The 13,558-nt window shown below is 38.4% G+C and overlaps 1 protein-coding gene across 1 annotated transcript; it reads right to left on the bottom strand.

Moving 5' to 3' along the window:
* Window positions 1-245: 245 nt before the first annotated feature.
* Window positions 246-12,242, bottom strand: tfr1b (transferrin receptor 1b). The gene is made up of 19 exons (XM_080864155.1): window positions 12,159-12,242; window positions 10,140-10,194; window positions 9,704-9,911; window positions 9,413-9,584; window positions 9,165-9,302; window positions 8,726-8,810; window positions 8,447-8,569; window positions 8,021-8,116; window positions 7,772-7,911; window positions 7,414-7,583; window positions 7,200-7,319; window positions 7,023-7,108; window positions 6,865-6,928; window positions 6,559-6,626; window positions 6,411-6,478; window positions 4,385-4,475; window positions 4,037-4,264; window positions 3,815-3,949; window positions 246-2,951 (listed from the first exon to the last, which is right to left on the bottom strand). Exons 2-19 carry the CDS (start codon window positions 10,170-10,172, stop codon window positions 2,739-2,741), a joined length of 2,238 nt encoding a protein of 745 aa, XP_080720281.1. The 5' UTR covers window positions 10,173-10,194; window positions 12,159-12,242; the 3' UTR covers window positions 246-2,738.
* Window positions 12,243-13,558: the final 1,316 nt, after the last annotated feature.

The raw sequence follows: 13,558 nt of genomic DNA, 5'->3' as shown, positions 1-13,558 counted from the left end.
ACACCAAAAGTTTCTCTAAAAACAAATTTGTCTTTTTAAAATTATTTTACACAAGCTACAGTCATGATTGAAATTTAAAATTATTAATGAGAAAATTAGTTCAGTAAATCTTCAATTTACTGAACATCTGAAGAGGGAGAAAAACTTAAAAAAAAAAAAAAAAAACCCTCAAAGCTGAACCTGCCTTTAGCTTTAACATAAACCGTAAGGATTAAGACAATGAAGGAGCGAGACAGTCTTTATGCTAAGCCAAAGGGTTTATTACAATTTTCTACTGAACATGGATGTCACGATAAAGAATGTCAACAACATCTGAAGTACAGAAATCAGTCTCAGTATTTTTCAGCAATACAGTGAGCCAAAACAAATTTTCTAATGATCACATTTCTAGTTCAGGATGTGGAGAAACTTATTCTTGTAATGGATGCAAGATAATACAGGAGTAGCTGAACTAATGAAATCGCTTAAATAATGAAACAGTTTTTCAGTGACTGATCCTTTTGATACGATTAGTAGCTTTTAATATCCTGTACTGATTTATGACATTTTAACTTGACGGTTATAACTCTACTAATTCAGGGATAACAATTCAAAAGGTTGGAATTATGATCAAACAACCACAAATAAATTTAATTTGGACAAGTGAAACTGTAATATTGTTCCACTCTGAGCTATACTTTAGTAACATGCAGTGAGGAGAAAACCCATGCAAGTGAATTCATTTGTGTTTTCAGTCACTAACAAAGAAAAGAGGTTTTGAGGTCACAAGGCTAACAGACCAGGTTTGTTGCTATAACTTTAATGATTATAGTGCACTCATTTCAACATCCTCCAGTGCTTAGAATTATTGTATAAGCAGTAAAAGCCTCATATGGACTGGATTCACTGGGAAGGCAGTAGGTAATTTAAAAAAAAAAAAAAAAAAAAGATAATGAAAGCAGCAGTTTCCCTGTTATGTCAATTAAATGTCGGAATTTTAAAATAGGCTTGCCTATCCTTCAAGGTTAAGTCACATTAAAGTAATAATGTAGTTATAGACATCACAGCTATTAAAAGAGCGAGACCCTGTAAAAGCTTCAATATGCTACTGCAGGGTAGATTTAGGTGTGTAGCCCTTTTCTCCTTTTCCCAACCACTTCTCCTTGAGGATCAGCAAGTTACAATTTGATTAAATTAAGAAAAACTGATTAAACTCAAAGAGCAAAATTGTGAATCTGATGCAGGTACTGACACTGGTATACTTTTATTGGTGCCACAATTTAAACCTAATTGGCTATGAGCCCCTACTGATTATAATAACCCTATAGACACAGAACTATCAATTCATATTGAAAAGTTAGAAATGTGAGTATTGAGTTTTTCCTAGCTGATTTATAACCAATACAAATGACAAATTGCTTTTCCCACCACCTCATCTAGATGACTTTGTTTATGCGCCGTTTGGAATAATGTCCTCATTTTCTACCTCGACCTGTACTGTCAATCCTGCCCAGATGAGGCTCACTATGATTAGAAATAGTATTAAAGAGGAAATGTATGCACAAACAAAAACAGTAGGAACCAGAAGAGTGTACACACTCTATGAAGGACAATACCTATATGCACACAAAACAAAAGCCCAAAACAAATAAATAAAGTATAAAACTCTGGGAAACACTGTTCCCGATAAGTTGTTCCACTTTTCAAGTGAAATATGAGAGACACTGCTCTCGATAAATACACGTATACAAAAAACACACAATGGTAGGCAAAAACTACCGTCACTGTTTATCATTATGGAAGGCACTGCTCCCGATAATGCGGTTTAATTATGGAAGGCACTGCTCCCGATAAAAATATTACAACTCATTAAATGCTCCAAAGTAGACAGTGCAACATAAAGGTCTCTTTGAGCTCGGAGGATTTAGTATTGTGCCTGCATTGCTTTTGTTTTTTTTAAACCTTATTTGACATTCACTTTGTCACCAATTGCAGAATAAACCTCTTTGCTTGTGATAAATAAACAATTTTCCACAAACTGCAGACAATTTTTTTGTTTCCTTGCCAGCTTTAGTCAGGCATTGGAAAAATCTCATTAAATACATTTTTTTTTTAATCTACCAAGATACAATTTTTATACCCTTAATTTCTCCACAGATGCACTTATGTCAGTCTATTTGTGAAAGCCTGCTTTTACAGCAGCTCAACGCTAAAGGAAGAAAAAGAGGGTAGAAAGATTAAACTTTATCTGGGTCTTTTTTTCCCAGCAACATTTGGAGTCATTTCTGTAGCAGATACTGCCGTAGGTTTCGACAGTATAACCGTCATAATTATGGAAGACACTGCTTCCGATAATGTCGTATAAAAAGACAAACAGCTTTATAGTGGACACTGCCACTGATAAATAATTAAAAAAACAAATACATATAAGGTCTTTTAGTGCTTTGATGGCAAGTGGTCGCAGCAAGGGCTTCGAGTCTACTTGAGAGGAGGTGGATTTGTCAGTAGCATTTCATTTCTTCAAGTAATCCTTGTTCACAGTTTTCAGCCCTACACTTTAACACTGTCCTCTTCGAGACTATTTGTGGAATTGATTTGAATTCCCCTGAAATCTGAGCATGAACCTATAACAACGGTTGGGGTTTCTGATTAACGGCTTGTGCTTTTAAGTGCTGATATTGGAGCGCTATGATTTACTTTCCAAAAAATACACATGCAAACACACAACTCCCACCCTCACATCTCTGCGTCCCACCAATTTAAATTTCTTCATCGAGGTCCCAGATGTTTCCCACCATGGCATTGGCACATCCCTGCAAGTTCCAGGTGGCTAAGGCCAGCTGGGTGTGGAGTTCATCCACGTCAGTAGTCTCAGCAATGGACGCCAGAGTGTGGGAGCCTCGGCCAAACAGTAGGTGACGGAAGGGAACCTTAACAGGTGAGACGTATGGGGAGAGGAGGCTGTGCTCAACCTTTAGTTAAAAAACAAAAATTCACATAATTAGTAACTACAGAATAGCTCTTGCTCATTTTTTCCTTGTGGTTCCAGAAAAGAATGCTAGACTAGGTGTAGAAAAAGAGTCCCAGCTTTTTATTCATTTCCATCAGCTGGGATATAAGACACCAGGACGTCACTACACAGTAACTAACAGATAAGGTGCCATAAAACAACGTCGGCCACTTGTGTAGATTGCATGCATTTCCATGCCATGCATGTTTGCACGTTGCAATAAATCGATGCACCCACTTACCATTTCTTCTATCAAAATATAAAGCAAGGAACCTTAGAATATTGTGCTCAAGATTTTTTGCACAATATTTTAAGTTGGGTCAAACCACATCACTAGTTTTTTTTGTAATTAAAATACAAAATCCAGCATCTTGTAGTTTTTTTGTTTTGTTTGTTTGAACTTAAAACTCTTCTGCTAAGTAACAAAATGGCATGTCTGAGCTTTTGGTTAATGACAATCTTGTGTAAACCAACATTTTCTGATGCGAGCACAGCACTGCAACACAGACGCCAAGCTTGGTCTGTCAGCATCTGTGACATCTATAAACTGACTGAGCTTACAATTCCATGTGGCCTTAGTTTTCCTCTTTTAGTAAAAGAGGAAAACTAAGGCCACAGATGTTTTGCATGCTCGTCAAGCTCACAGTTGAGCTTTAGGTATTACAACTTACAAAAATTAGGAATGAGAGGGGAGAGACAAATTAGATTGAGGTTCATCAAACCTGAACAAATGAGGGGTACGGAGCAGAAAAGTATTTTCAAAATGTATAGTTTTTTTAAATTACAACACACGACCCAGCAGAGGTCTTGTAATACATGCATTACCATCATGATCCTGTTGTTGAGGATTCGACAGGCTTCTTTGTCATCCAAGTTGGTGTTGGCAATGTCATTGTAGAGGTTACTGGCAGCACGCTGGAAGGAGCCTCGTGCACGGTTCAACCAGCTGGGACTCAAATCCTTCACCAGACAAAACAAATATTCTTAATCACATGAAATTCATAACATGGATAAAAATGAAACAAAAAGAGTCAGGAAGACGCCAACCTGCGAGAGCAGCCGGATGTGTTTGTAGACGCCCACCACAGCCTTGGTGAGAGTTTTGCTGTACCGGTTCACATCCAAGCTCAGCAGGTGGTCGTGAACCAGGTGCAGGGCCATCTGACCAGCAAACTGCGCTGCTATCGCCGTGATCTCGTTGGTTTGATTGTTGGTTTCATAGTTAAGTTGGTCCATGGTGTCCAATTGAGTGCCATAATAAGTGTAGACCTCAGACTTAAGTGGAGAAACATACAGACAGTTCAATACACATCACTGTTTGCTTAATGTTTAAAACGACAAGCAGACTTTTTTTTTTGTTTTTTTTTTTAAATATATAAATGAACCACCCCTCACATTTGGTTTGATGAAGTGAAAGGAGACTGAGGGAATTCCAGAGAAAGCCAAGAAGGGATAGGCTGGGTCATCTATTGTCATCGGTCTCATTCTGCATGCAGGGAAAGAAGAAGAAGAAGAAAAAGAAAAAAAAAAAAAGTTATTGTAGATGGGTAAAACAGAAAGAAACAAAGTAATCCCTGATTATCTGCTATGAAATAACTGCTTTAGAGTCATTTTTATAAGTGTTTAGACAGTTATTTTAAAGGGGCCAATTATACTTATTTTTGGCTCTAGTAGAACAGCTTTGTAGGACTCACACTTATTAATATTTTTTAATCTTATACAGAGCCTTTGTGTAGTCACTCAGCTCATCCTGTCTGAAACGAGCCATTTTAGCTCCTCTTCCTTACTTCCAATTGGTTCCCCACTTTCGAACAACAGGTGGATTGGGGTTACAACCGGAATACCTGGGATGACCATATTAAGCAATATTCCACTCGTTATGGCATTCAGAGCCGTGTGAAGCTCAAGCTTTTGTCTCAAGAGGGTGGTTATAAAACTGCACCAACATGTGAAAATATCTGGATTCTGATAACTGGCAGAAATTTGCAAGCTTAAAGAACATCAGATTTCACTGATTATTAGAGTCGTTTTACTGTACAAACTATTTAAGATCACTAGGGCTGCCACAAACGATTATTTTGATAGTCGACTAGTCACCGATTATTTTTGCGATTAGTCGACTAATCAGATCATGCATCCATTGGACGTAAAACGTACAGCTTATTGCACTAGCAGCATCTGCTCTTATATAACTATCATTAGCTTACAGCTTTAAGTGTTTAAGGTATGTGCTAACTAAAAATAAAGACAAGATGATAGTTTGTTTCGGTGGTGTTTAATAAACTCCTTGCTATCTAAAATATAACAGGACACCGGAGTATATTCTCGAGCATCTCACACTTCTGATAATCAGTTGTCTGACTTTTATTCAGCTGTGTAAAAACTATAACTTTAATCTCAGCCAAACAGATTTACTCAGGAACAAATAAAATACTAAAAAAAAAAAAAAAAAAAAAAAAAAAAAAAAAAAAAAAAAAAAAAAGCCAAACAATAACATTTTTAAGTTATCTAAATGACTTGTATATCATGTTTAACCTGATTAGTGAAAGATGGCGGTGGGTTTGAAAACGATTTGCCAGGAGTCCAGTGTTCTCACGGGCTCTAGTGAGCCTTGCCCCCGGCTAGCTATCGAGCTAGTGGGTAACAGACGTCTCCGAAAACGTCAGAGCGCTTTTGAAAATATGTGGTGTCTTGATAAACTGAGCAGATATTTGAGATTTACACAGTTACATTCTCGCCTGAAAATATGTTAAACGTTTATTTTGTGACCCAGAAAGAATAATAAGAGTAATATTAAAACTAACTAGCTGCCGCCATTGTTGGAAACTGAGCTGGGCTGTGCTATGAATTCTGGGACAGAGCTTCTTCTTCGGGATTTAACGGCAGCTGGCATCCTTGTACATGCAGTGCTGCCATCTTCTGTTTCAGTCCGTTATTACACTCTTAAATCCTACTACTTATTCCTGCATCTTTTGTGATCTTACAAAGCTTCAAACGACGCGTCGACTATTAAATCAGTCGTCGACGATTTTGATAGTCGACGTAATCGTGACTAGTCGACTAATCACGATTACGTCGACTAATCGTGGCAGCCCTAAAGATCACCTTTGCCAACTTTGAAAATATACATATTCTCACTCACACACACACACACACACACACACTTTAATTTTGCCTACATAAAAGCTTCGACTTGCAAATGTATATTTAATGTTTTAGGACTAGCTCATCAGCCAGATAGTTTAATAAATGAAGGTGTGCAATCTCAGAGTACAATCAATCATCATCAGTCAAATATTGTCCAGGGGCCTGTTTATAGTAAATCCATTTGTACCCTTCATATGCAAGAGTGTTCCTCTCTATTACTTGACTAAAGTTTTATGCACTGTGGTTCATTTCACTACACTGGTTTCCTACTTACACATTAGCCTCCCACATTGTTTCTCCTGCCATGTTGTACACCGTGCCAGCACCAACAGGACTATTAACCTTTAAGAACAAGGCAGATTACAGTCAGCACAAACTATCCATTTGTACGAAACGTGTATCACTATGAATCAGTGTAATACCTCTTTCATCGTGGTCTCAAGGAGGCTGTAGAGCAGTGGACTTGCTGAGGCCATAAAGCCCCCCTTACCTTGTAAAGGAGAGAAAAGAAAAAAAAAAAAGAAAAAAAAAAAAAAAAAAAAAAAACACACACACACACACACACACACACACACACACACACACACACACACACACACACACACACACACACACACACACACACACACACACACACACACACACACACACACACCAAAAGAGGTCAACTGACAAATGCCACCGTTTAAGTGCTGAGATGTCCTGCATGTGTAAATTTGTCTACATACCCATGACAACCCCATCCAGGCTTATGTAGGTGAACACTTTTTTGTCAATAGAGGCCATATAACCCTTAAAAAGGAAACAAAACAAACAAACAGATGAGACATGTTAAAACACTATCAACACAGCAGGCATTTCCTTTCAAAAGGTATTCAGTTCTCACCTCCAGCCACTCTGTAGCGCCAACACTTCCATATTCTCCTGCACTCCAGCTCGCAAACACCAGGCTTCTCTTGGGCCTGAACCCATCTATAGACGACATGATACTTCTTGCACTGCAGTCCAGTGTACACAGTCCCACCAACTGTTGTTTGTATAGCATTTTGTTTTTATTCCTTACCATTCTCAACCATTTCATGGAAAGCTTTGGCCAGCTGCACCAGTACTGAGGTGCCAACAGTGGCTCTGGCGTAGCCGCTACCCCAGGCATCCCTCTGAGCTCCCAGTACAATGTAGCGATCTGCAGATTCATGAACAAATCCATCTTAATGTCACACGTCTTGGCCTAAGACTAAGCAAAAGCTAAGTCACGCCAAATAAAAGTTTAGTCTTACCAGGATCATCAAATCCTTTGATCACCCCAAACACATTATGGATCTCCTTGTTCACCAGCTTATTGTTGACCTCAACAGTGATGTTCTCAACGCCTCCCAGCCTGTAAGACACTTGCTTGAATCCACCTTTAAAACCACTTGTTTCATCTGGTTCAGGACCACCAATTTTCCTAAAAGAACACAAATGAAAAAAGTTTTAACTGTGGCAGATATATACTGAACTGAGGTGTCTGGCAGCTGTCCTGTTTAACTGATGCTGAGCCATGATCATCATGGTCATCACACAGCGGGTAAACATGAATGTTTCTTAATCTGTAGAACACTGTTCATGTCTGCATTGATCTGTGTGTGGCCTTACTGAAGAAGTTTTACAGCAACACTGCGGGTGATAGTCTGGGCTGGGATTTCGGGGAGGCCAGATGACCGAGTTGGGGGAAACTGGGTGTGGTTAAAGGAGGGGAATCCAGGGGTGTAGGGGTCACCTGAGCCCAGATGGACCTGAAGGGGACATGAAAACACAGATTCAGGTAAAGGGGGGGGGGGGGAAATTCCACTATCATAACAAAACAACACTTTACTGCCTACTTGACTTATTTTACAAACTCACATGTCCATAGAGCACAGTGTCAGCTACATAATTGTAATCAGCTTCATCGGGGTAGATCAGAACAGCAGACGCCCCTCTATCTGCAGCATTGGCCACCTGAAAGAAGGGGAGGAAAAAAAAACAAAAAAAAACAAAAAAAACAAAACTAAATTTTGTTCCTGGAACAAAACCTGCTCGTCAGCTTCCTTAATGTAAATGCATCTCAAAGCCTTCCAAGTGAAGGCTGATCAATGTAAAAGATAAAAGTTTAAGCTGAATTAAATTGAAAGTTTTTCAATTTAAAGAAAACTTTGACAACCAGCTGTGAGTAACTGAACCCATTTCCTCAAAGTTGCAGTTAAATTTGAGTTACTCACAAGTAGAATTCATTTTTCTAACGCTTCACTCTGCTGCCCTACCTACACCATCTTCATCATGCACACATACCTGCTCTGCAAAACTGATCTTTCCAGCACGGACGAGCAGCACGCAGCCTTTTAACTCAACCTTATTTTTATTCACAATATCCAGGTCCTCTTTACGCCCATAGTTGCCGTACACAAGTTTGCCCTGTAAATACCAATTAATAGCAGTTAGTTAAATTAACAAGATACACAAGGTTTCTGAACAACAGTCCTAACTACAAATCTTCTGACATTCGTGGTTTGTGTCACAGGTTTCAGAAAGTGAAACTAAGGTGGTTCTTTGCCAAAGCTTTAGGCTCACCTGAACTCTGTCTGTAGCGCTGTAGGCCAGATACCCAGTAAGGCTGAAATCTTCTGAACCAAACTGAACCTTGTTTGGATTCTGGCTGCAAAGGAGAAGGCAAGAACCTGTTAAAAATTATTTTCCTTGGACACACTTTATTTTACAGGTTTGTGACATTTCAATCCATTTCTCGTCACAAACATGCATGTGTGTTCCAGTGTTTATTTAACAAATATACAACTTATAATGAAGCATTAGAAAATGTCAATGGACAAATCCAGGTGTAATTTGTAGAATTTTTTTTTTTTGATTTTGTAACTCCTCCTTTTACACTAAACAGTTTGGCGTGCAAAACTCAAATCAGGAAATCACAGAGATAGAAAGCCTCCCTCTGAATTAATGCCACAATCATTTAATTAAATAAAAAAACTTTTTTTTTTTTTAAAGTTCCAGGTACCTGTCTGGGATCGGCAGCTGAACATCGTGGATGTCTGTCCAGGGATCCATCTCTAGTTTCTTGAATTCATCAAAGATGCTGTTTGCCAAACTCATGTCTTTATCACTTCCTGCTGAACACCCGGGATTTTCAAAGTCCCTGCAGAAAGGACATCTTATTTACTTTTTCTGTTGGCATCTCAGTTTAGTCTTGAAATGATTGACATTAAATGTGTGTTTGGTTTGAAGGTGTGTGCGTATTCAGTGTACCCTAGAGTCTTTTGAAAGGCCTCCCTGGTCATTTTCCTCGCAAGAAGTTGAGAGATGTTCTTGAAGTCCATCTCAACCTCTGCAGGTTGTGCAACCGGAGCTTGTGTCACTGGGCTGCAGTTCAGCAACTCCACTTTAGGTTTACTGTGACTGATATAACCAACCAGATAGCCTGGAAGACACAGCACACACCAAAACCGATTAAAATGTAGTACATACAAAGTACATAAAGAGTCATTTTCCTTTCTGTAGACTTGGATTAGTATAAGAGGTTTTCAGAGCATAACCTACCAACGATCAATATCAGCAGGGTTCCCAGGAGCAGGAAGGCAATGGAACACCGGCTATAATTTTGAGGTGCCGGCCTGAAGCTTGGTGAGCCCTCGGCCTCCACGTCTGTAAACTCCTCAGTGCCATCTTCAGACAGTTTGACCTCCAGATGCCTTTCTCCATTCTCTGTGGGCTGCAGGGGGAACCTGCTGTAACGCACACTTCTAACCTGGAGAAGATCAGAGTGAAAACTATGAGAGCGACACGCTCCAGATTCAGCAGCTCCATAAGTAGTGACAATGCTACAGTTGTTTTTAATAAAAAAAAAAAAAACCAAACAAACAAAAAAGCTAAACAAAGCTTGTCACTTTGCGATTGCTTCCGTTTTATCAGTTTGCTCATGATACAAACAATGATAAAGACGTGACAATGTGCAAAATGTAGGCTGTGAACGTACCACGCCGTTAAACGCCAATCTCATCTGATCCATCGCTCCTGGTTTTGTTGTTGTTCTAAAAACAGAATATAGAACAAAGAGGCGATGAGGCAGTGGGCAGCAAAGAGAGAGGGGCCAGGAGAGCGCACGAGAGAGAAGGGAGGGGGGGGGAAAAAAAGAAAAAGGAGGACGTGCAGCAAGTCAGGTAACAGAGCAGCTATTCATGGAATTGCTGGGTGGAGTGTTTCCTCTACACTAACTGCCTTAAAAACCTTATTTTATATACAGTAAAACCTTGTTTTATATACACGGTATTCTCTATCTGAGCTGTGGATCACACAGGATTTGGCTTTTCTGGTTGTTTTTGGGAATGCAAAGAATGCAAATATGTGCAGGAAAGACTTGGACGATAATGGAGGAGACACAAATCCCTTAGGGGGTCAGGAAGGACATCTGGTATCAAAAAAAAAAAAAAAAAAAAAAAAAAAAAAAAAGCCAGCGCAGAGCTGCAGGGGCTGTCTCCTGTGGTCCCGCACAGACGACAAGTTAACAGAAAATAAGTAATTGAGCCAGTTCTCAAGTAAAATAAGGATAAAGAATAGTATTCAATTGTCTTTACAGTACCATGCAGTTTACAGCTCTGCTTGGCATACAATACTGTGTCACCTTATGAAGGCTGTGCTGTTTGTTGTTGAAATTTGTTTTATTAACACTATGTGGCTCAAAGTGCATATAGAGTGAGAATCTGTTTAACTATATACTCTGTATAAGGGAAGAATGAGATCTGTGCAGTGCAGAATTACAGCATCTCTTTCTGCTATCCAGCCCTCTCATCTACAAGATGTGGGCCTGTAACAAACAGGAGCAGCCTGCTTCTTAATATATTACATCCATCAGTTAACCAGCGCACCCAATGGTTGGCACGAGTGGTTCATACTAGCAATGTTTAGTTTTCTAATCAACTTACAGGGGAGTAATATTACAGCCAGTACTAAAGATGTAATAGTTTATGTCTCTCTGCTGGACAAACTGTACTGAAATGAAACTATGGAACATTATCATACCAGCAAACATCAGAAAAAAAAAAAACTGTAATTGTTGGTCGACTAATATCAGTGACCAAGTTTATCACATAAAGGCACCACACAACAAAAACGTTTCATCATTTTTTTTTTGGCATTTAAAAACACCAAGAACGTAACCAGGAAATATATACTGAAAAAATAAGCTAAAAATATTTGTGCTATCTAAATGATGTCTGCTTCCTTATGAGTTACCGTATTTACTAATCCTTCTATTGAAACATGCCATGTGTGGTTTACTCAAAGGAGGAAGATTTCCCCATGTGTCACGTCCTTTGAAGACATTTCGTCAGCCTGCAGATAATACAAGTACTTCCTGCTGCAGTGCATCTTACAGCCAGCAAGTAACATAGTTTAATTCAATGATCTTCAAATAAATCCTCCCTCCATTAAGGATAAGGCTTACATACATTTATAAAACATTACCAGAGCAAGCAGGAATGAAGCAAGAATTTTAGCCCTGGTTTTGTGTGTTCATGTTCTGTTCTTTTGTATACTTCATCTGTTTGTATGTTGTATACTCTTTGTTTGTCCAATAAAGTTCATTAAATAAATAAATAAATAAAGTTCTAAAACAAGAAGCCGTTGGGGAGTGGTTCCTGAAGGTTACATCATGTACCAGCTCTAAGTGAACTTACACTTGCAGGCCCAATCTTAATAATAACGCAGAATGCGTTGTTATTATTAAGATTGGGCAAAAATAAAAGCATTACATATATGTTTTACGGCTAACTATAACAGTGAAACATGGTGGCAAGAGAGTGCATTGAAAAGTCAGGTGACATTGCACACTATTAAGATCATTAGCAAAACGTTCGTTTAACACATATTCTGAGTCATTGCTTCACAGGAATCGAATGAAACGCACTGCAGCTAAAGAAAAGGCTTTCTTTTCAAAATTAAAATACATTCGCGAATGATTGATTGATTATTATAAGACCAAAGCGAGGACTCTCACCTTCTCGACGTTCTACAACGTCCGCCTCCTTACTGAAAAGATTCCTTTCTTTATAAAGCTGTGCCACTTCCGGGTCGTCTGTTAACACACATGCGCAGAGCCTGTGATTTGATGTGCGGAGAAATGTGTTATACATCTGTACAAGTATAATTTAATGAACAACTTAAAATTATCTCAGGAAAATTTACTGATTTTTTTTAGTTGTTTGGGTTTTGTTTTTTTTGTTACGTATGTTTAATAAGTTTGGATAAAGAAAACATTAAACAGAGCTTTTCTGCCTCCAAAAATTACACCTTTAAACTGTAACTTTGTGATACTAATAAATGTATATGTATTTTTTTCACATGATTTTTTTTTTTTAAATTGCATGACATAATAGTACATGAGCTACACAAAAATGTAACAATTAAATAATTATCCAGGTTTATCTTTTGCAGTGTCTCCATTAGAAATAATGTTATATGCCACTGCTATTATTTTATTTTACAGCCCATTTATGGAGCAACATCTATACTATTTTAATTTTTACGTCTATTGACATTATATTTGTGTTAACCTTACGACAGACTGGCAACCTGTCCAGGGTCATATAACCCTCCACGGTGTCCAGGGACAACCCTCACTAGGGTTTAAATACCTGGGACTCCCCCACCTGCCAAAACCTGGATCAATGATAACCTACACATATATATGTAGCTTTTAGCATGATTAGTTGATCCAGTATGAACTTTTGGTACCATTTACCATAATTAAAGAATTACAATGTATTTATGTATTTCAACAAGTAACAATTGGACCCTTAGAAGACGTTTGTACTTAATAGCTTTCCCACAGTTTTATTTGTCCGTTACTTTTAAAAGGTTGTGGCTATTTTTCTTCTGATCTTGTGCAGTGTAGCACTTGTAGTACATTACAAAACTCGCCATTGTTAGCAGTGCTGAGAAATATGCTTTATTAAGTGGGTGGAGTTTGAAATAATGAACCTGGATTGTTGAGGCCAGGCTTCACATACCACACGACACCAATGCTTCTGTGAATAATGACTGAATTGTTGGCATGCTCTGTTCCTTCATTTTTATTTATTTTTTTAATCAAATGCCTTTTGTAGTCTACTTCCTTTTACCAAAACAAGCAGGACAGGAGGAACAAAATACTGAACAAGCACACATTTATAATTACGCCTCATTACTAACAACCACCCACTATAATACAAATGAATGGGAAATCATGCTGCTGTACACAGCCATCTGTGGAAGACACTTACAGTAACTTTAGCTCATTCTGTGATGTCAATACTGTGATGTATCCATGTGATGTGGTTAATGCTGGCCTGAGAAGACATTTCAGTCATCCACTCATGTGACAATTGTTTCTTCTCACTGAAACAGATCTAATTAGAT

This window comes from Rhamphochromis sp. 'chilingali' (genome assembly GCF_963969265.1).
Source record: "Rhamphochromis sp. 'chilingali' genome assembly, chromosome: 18".
NCBI lineage: Eukaryota > Metazoa > Chordata > Actinopteri > Cichliformes > Cichlidae > Rhamphochromis > Rhamphochromis sp. 'chilingali'.
The sequence above is the reverse complement of the archived record's forward strand: the minus strand, read 5'-3'. Positions and strand labels throughout refer to the sequence as shown.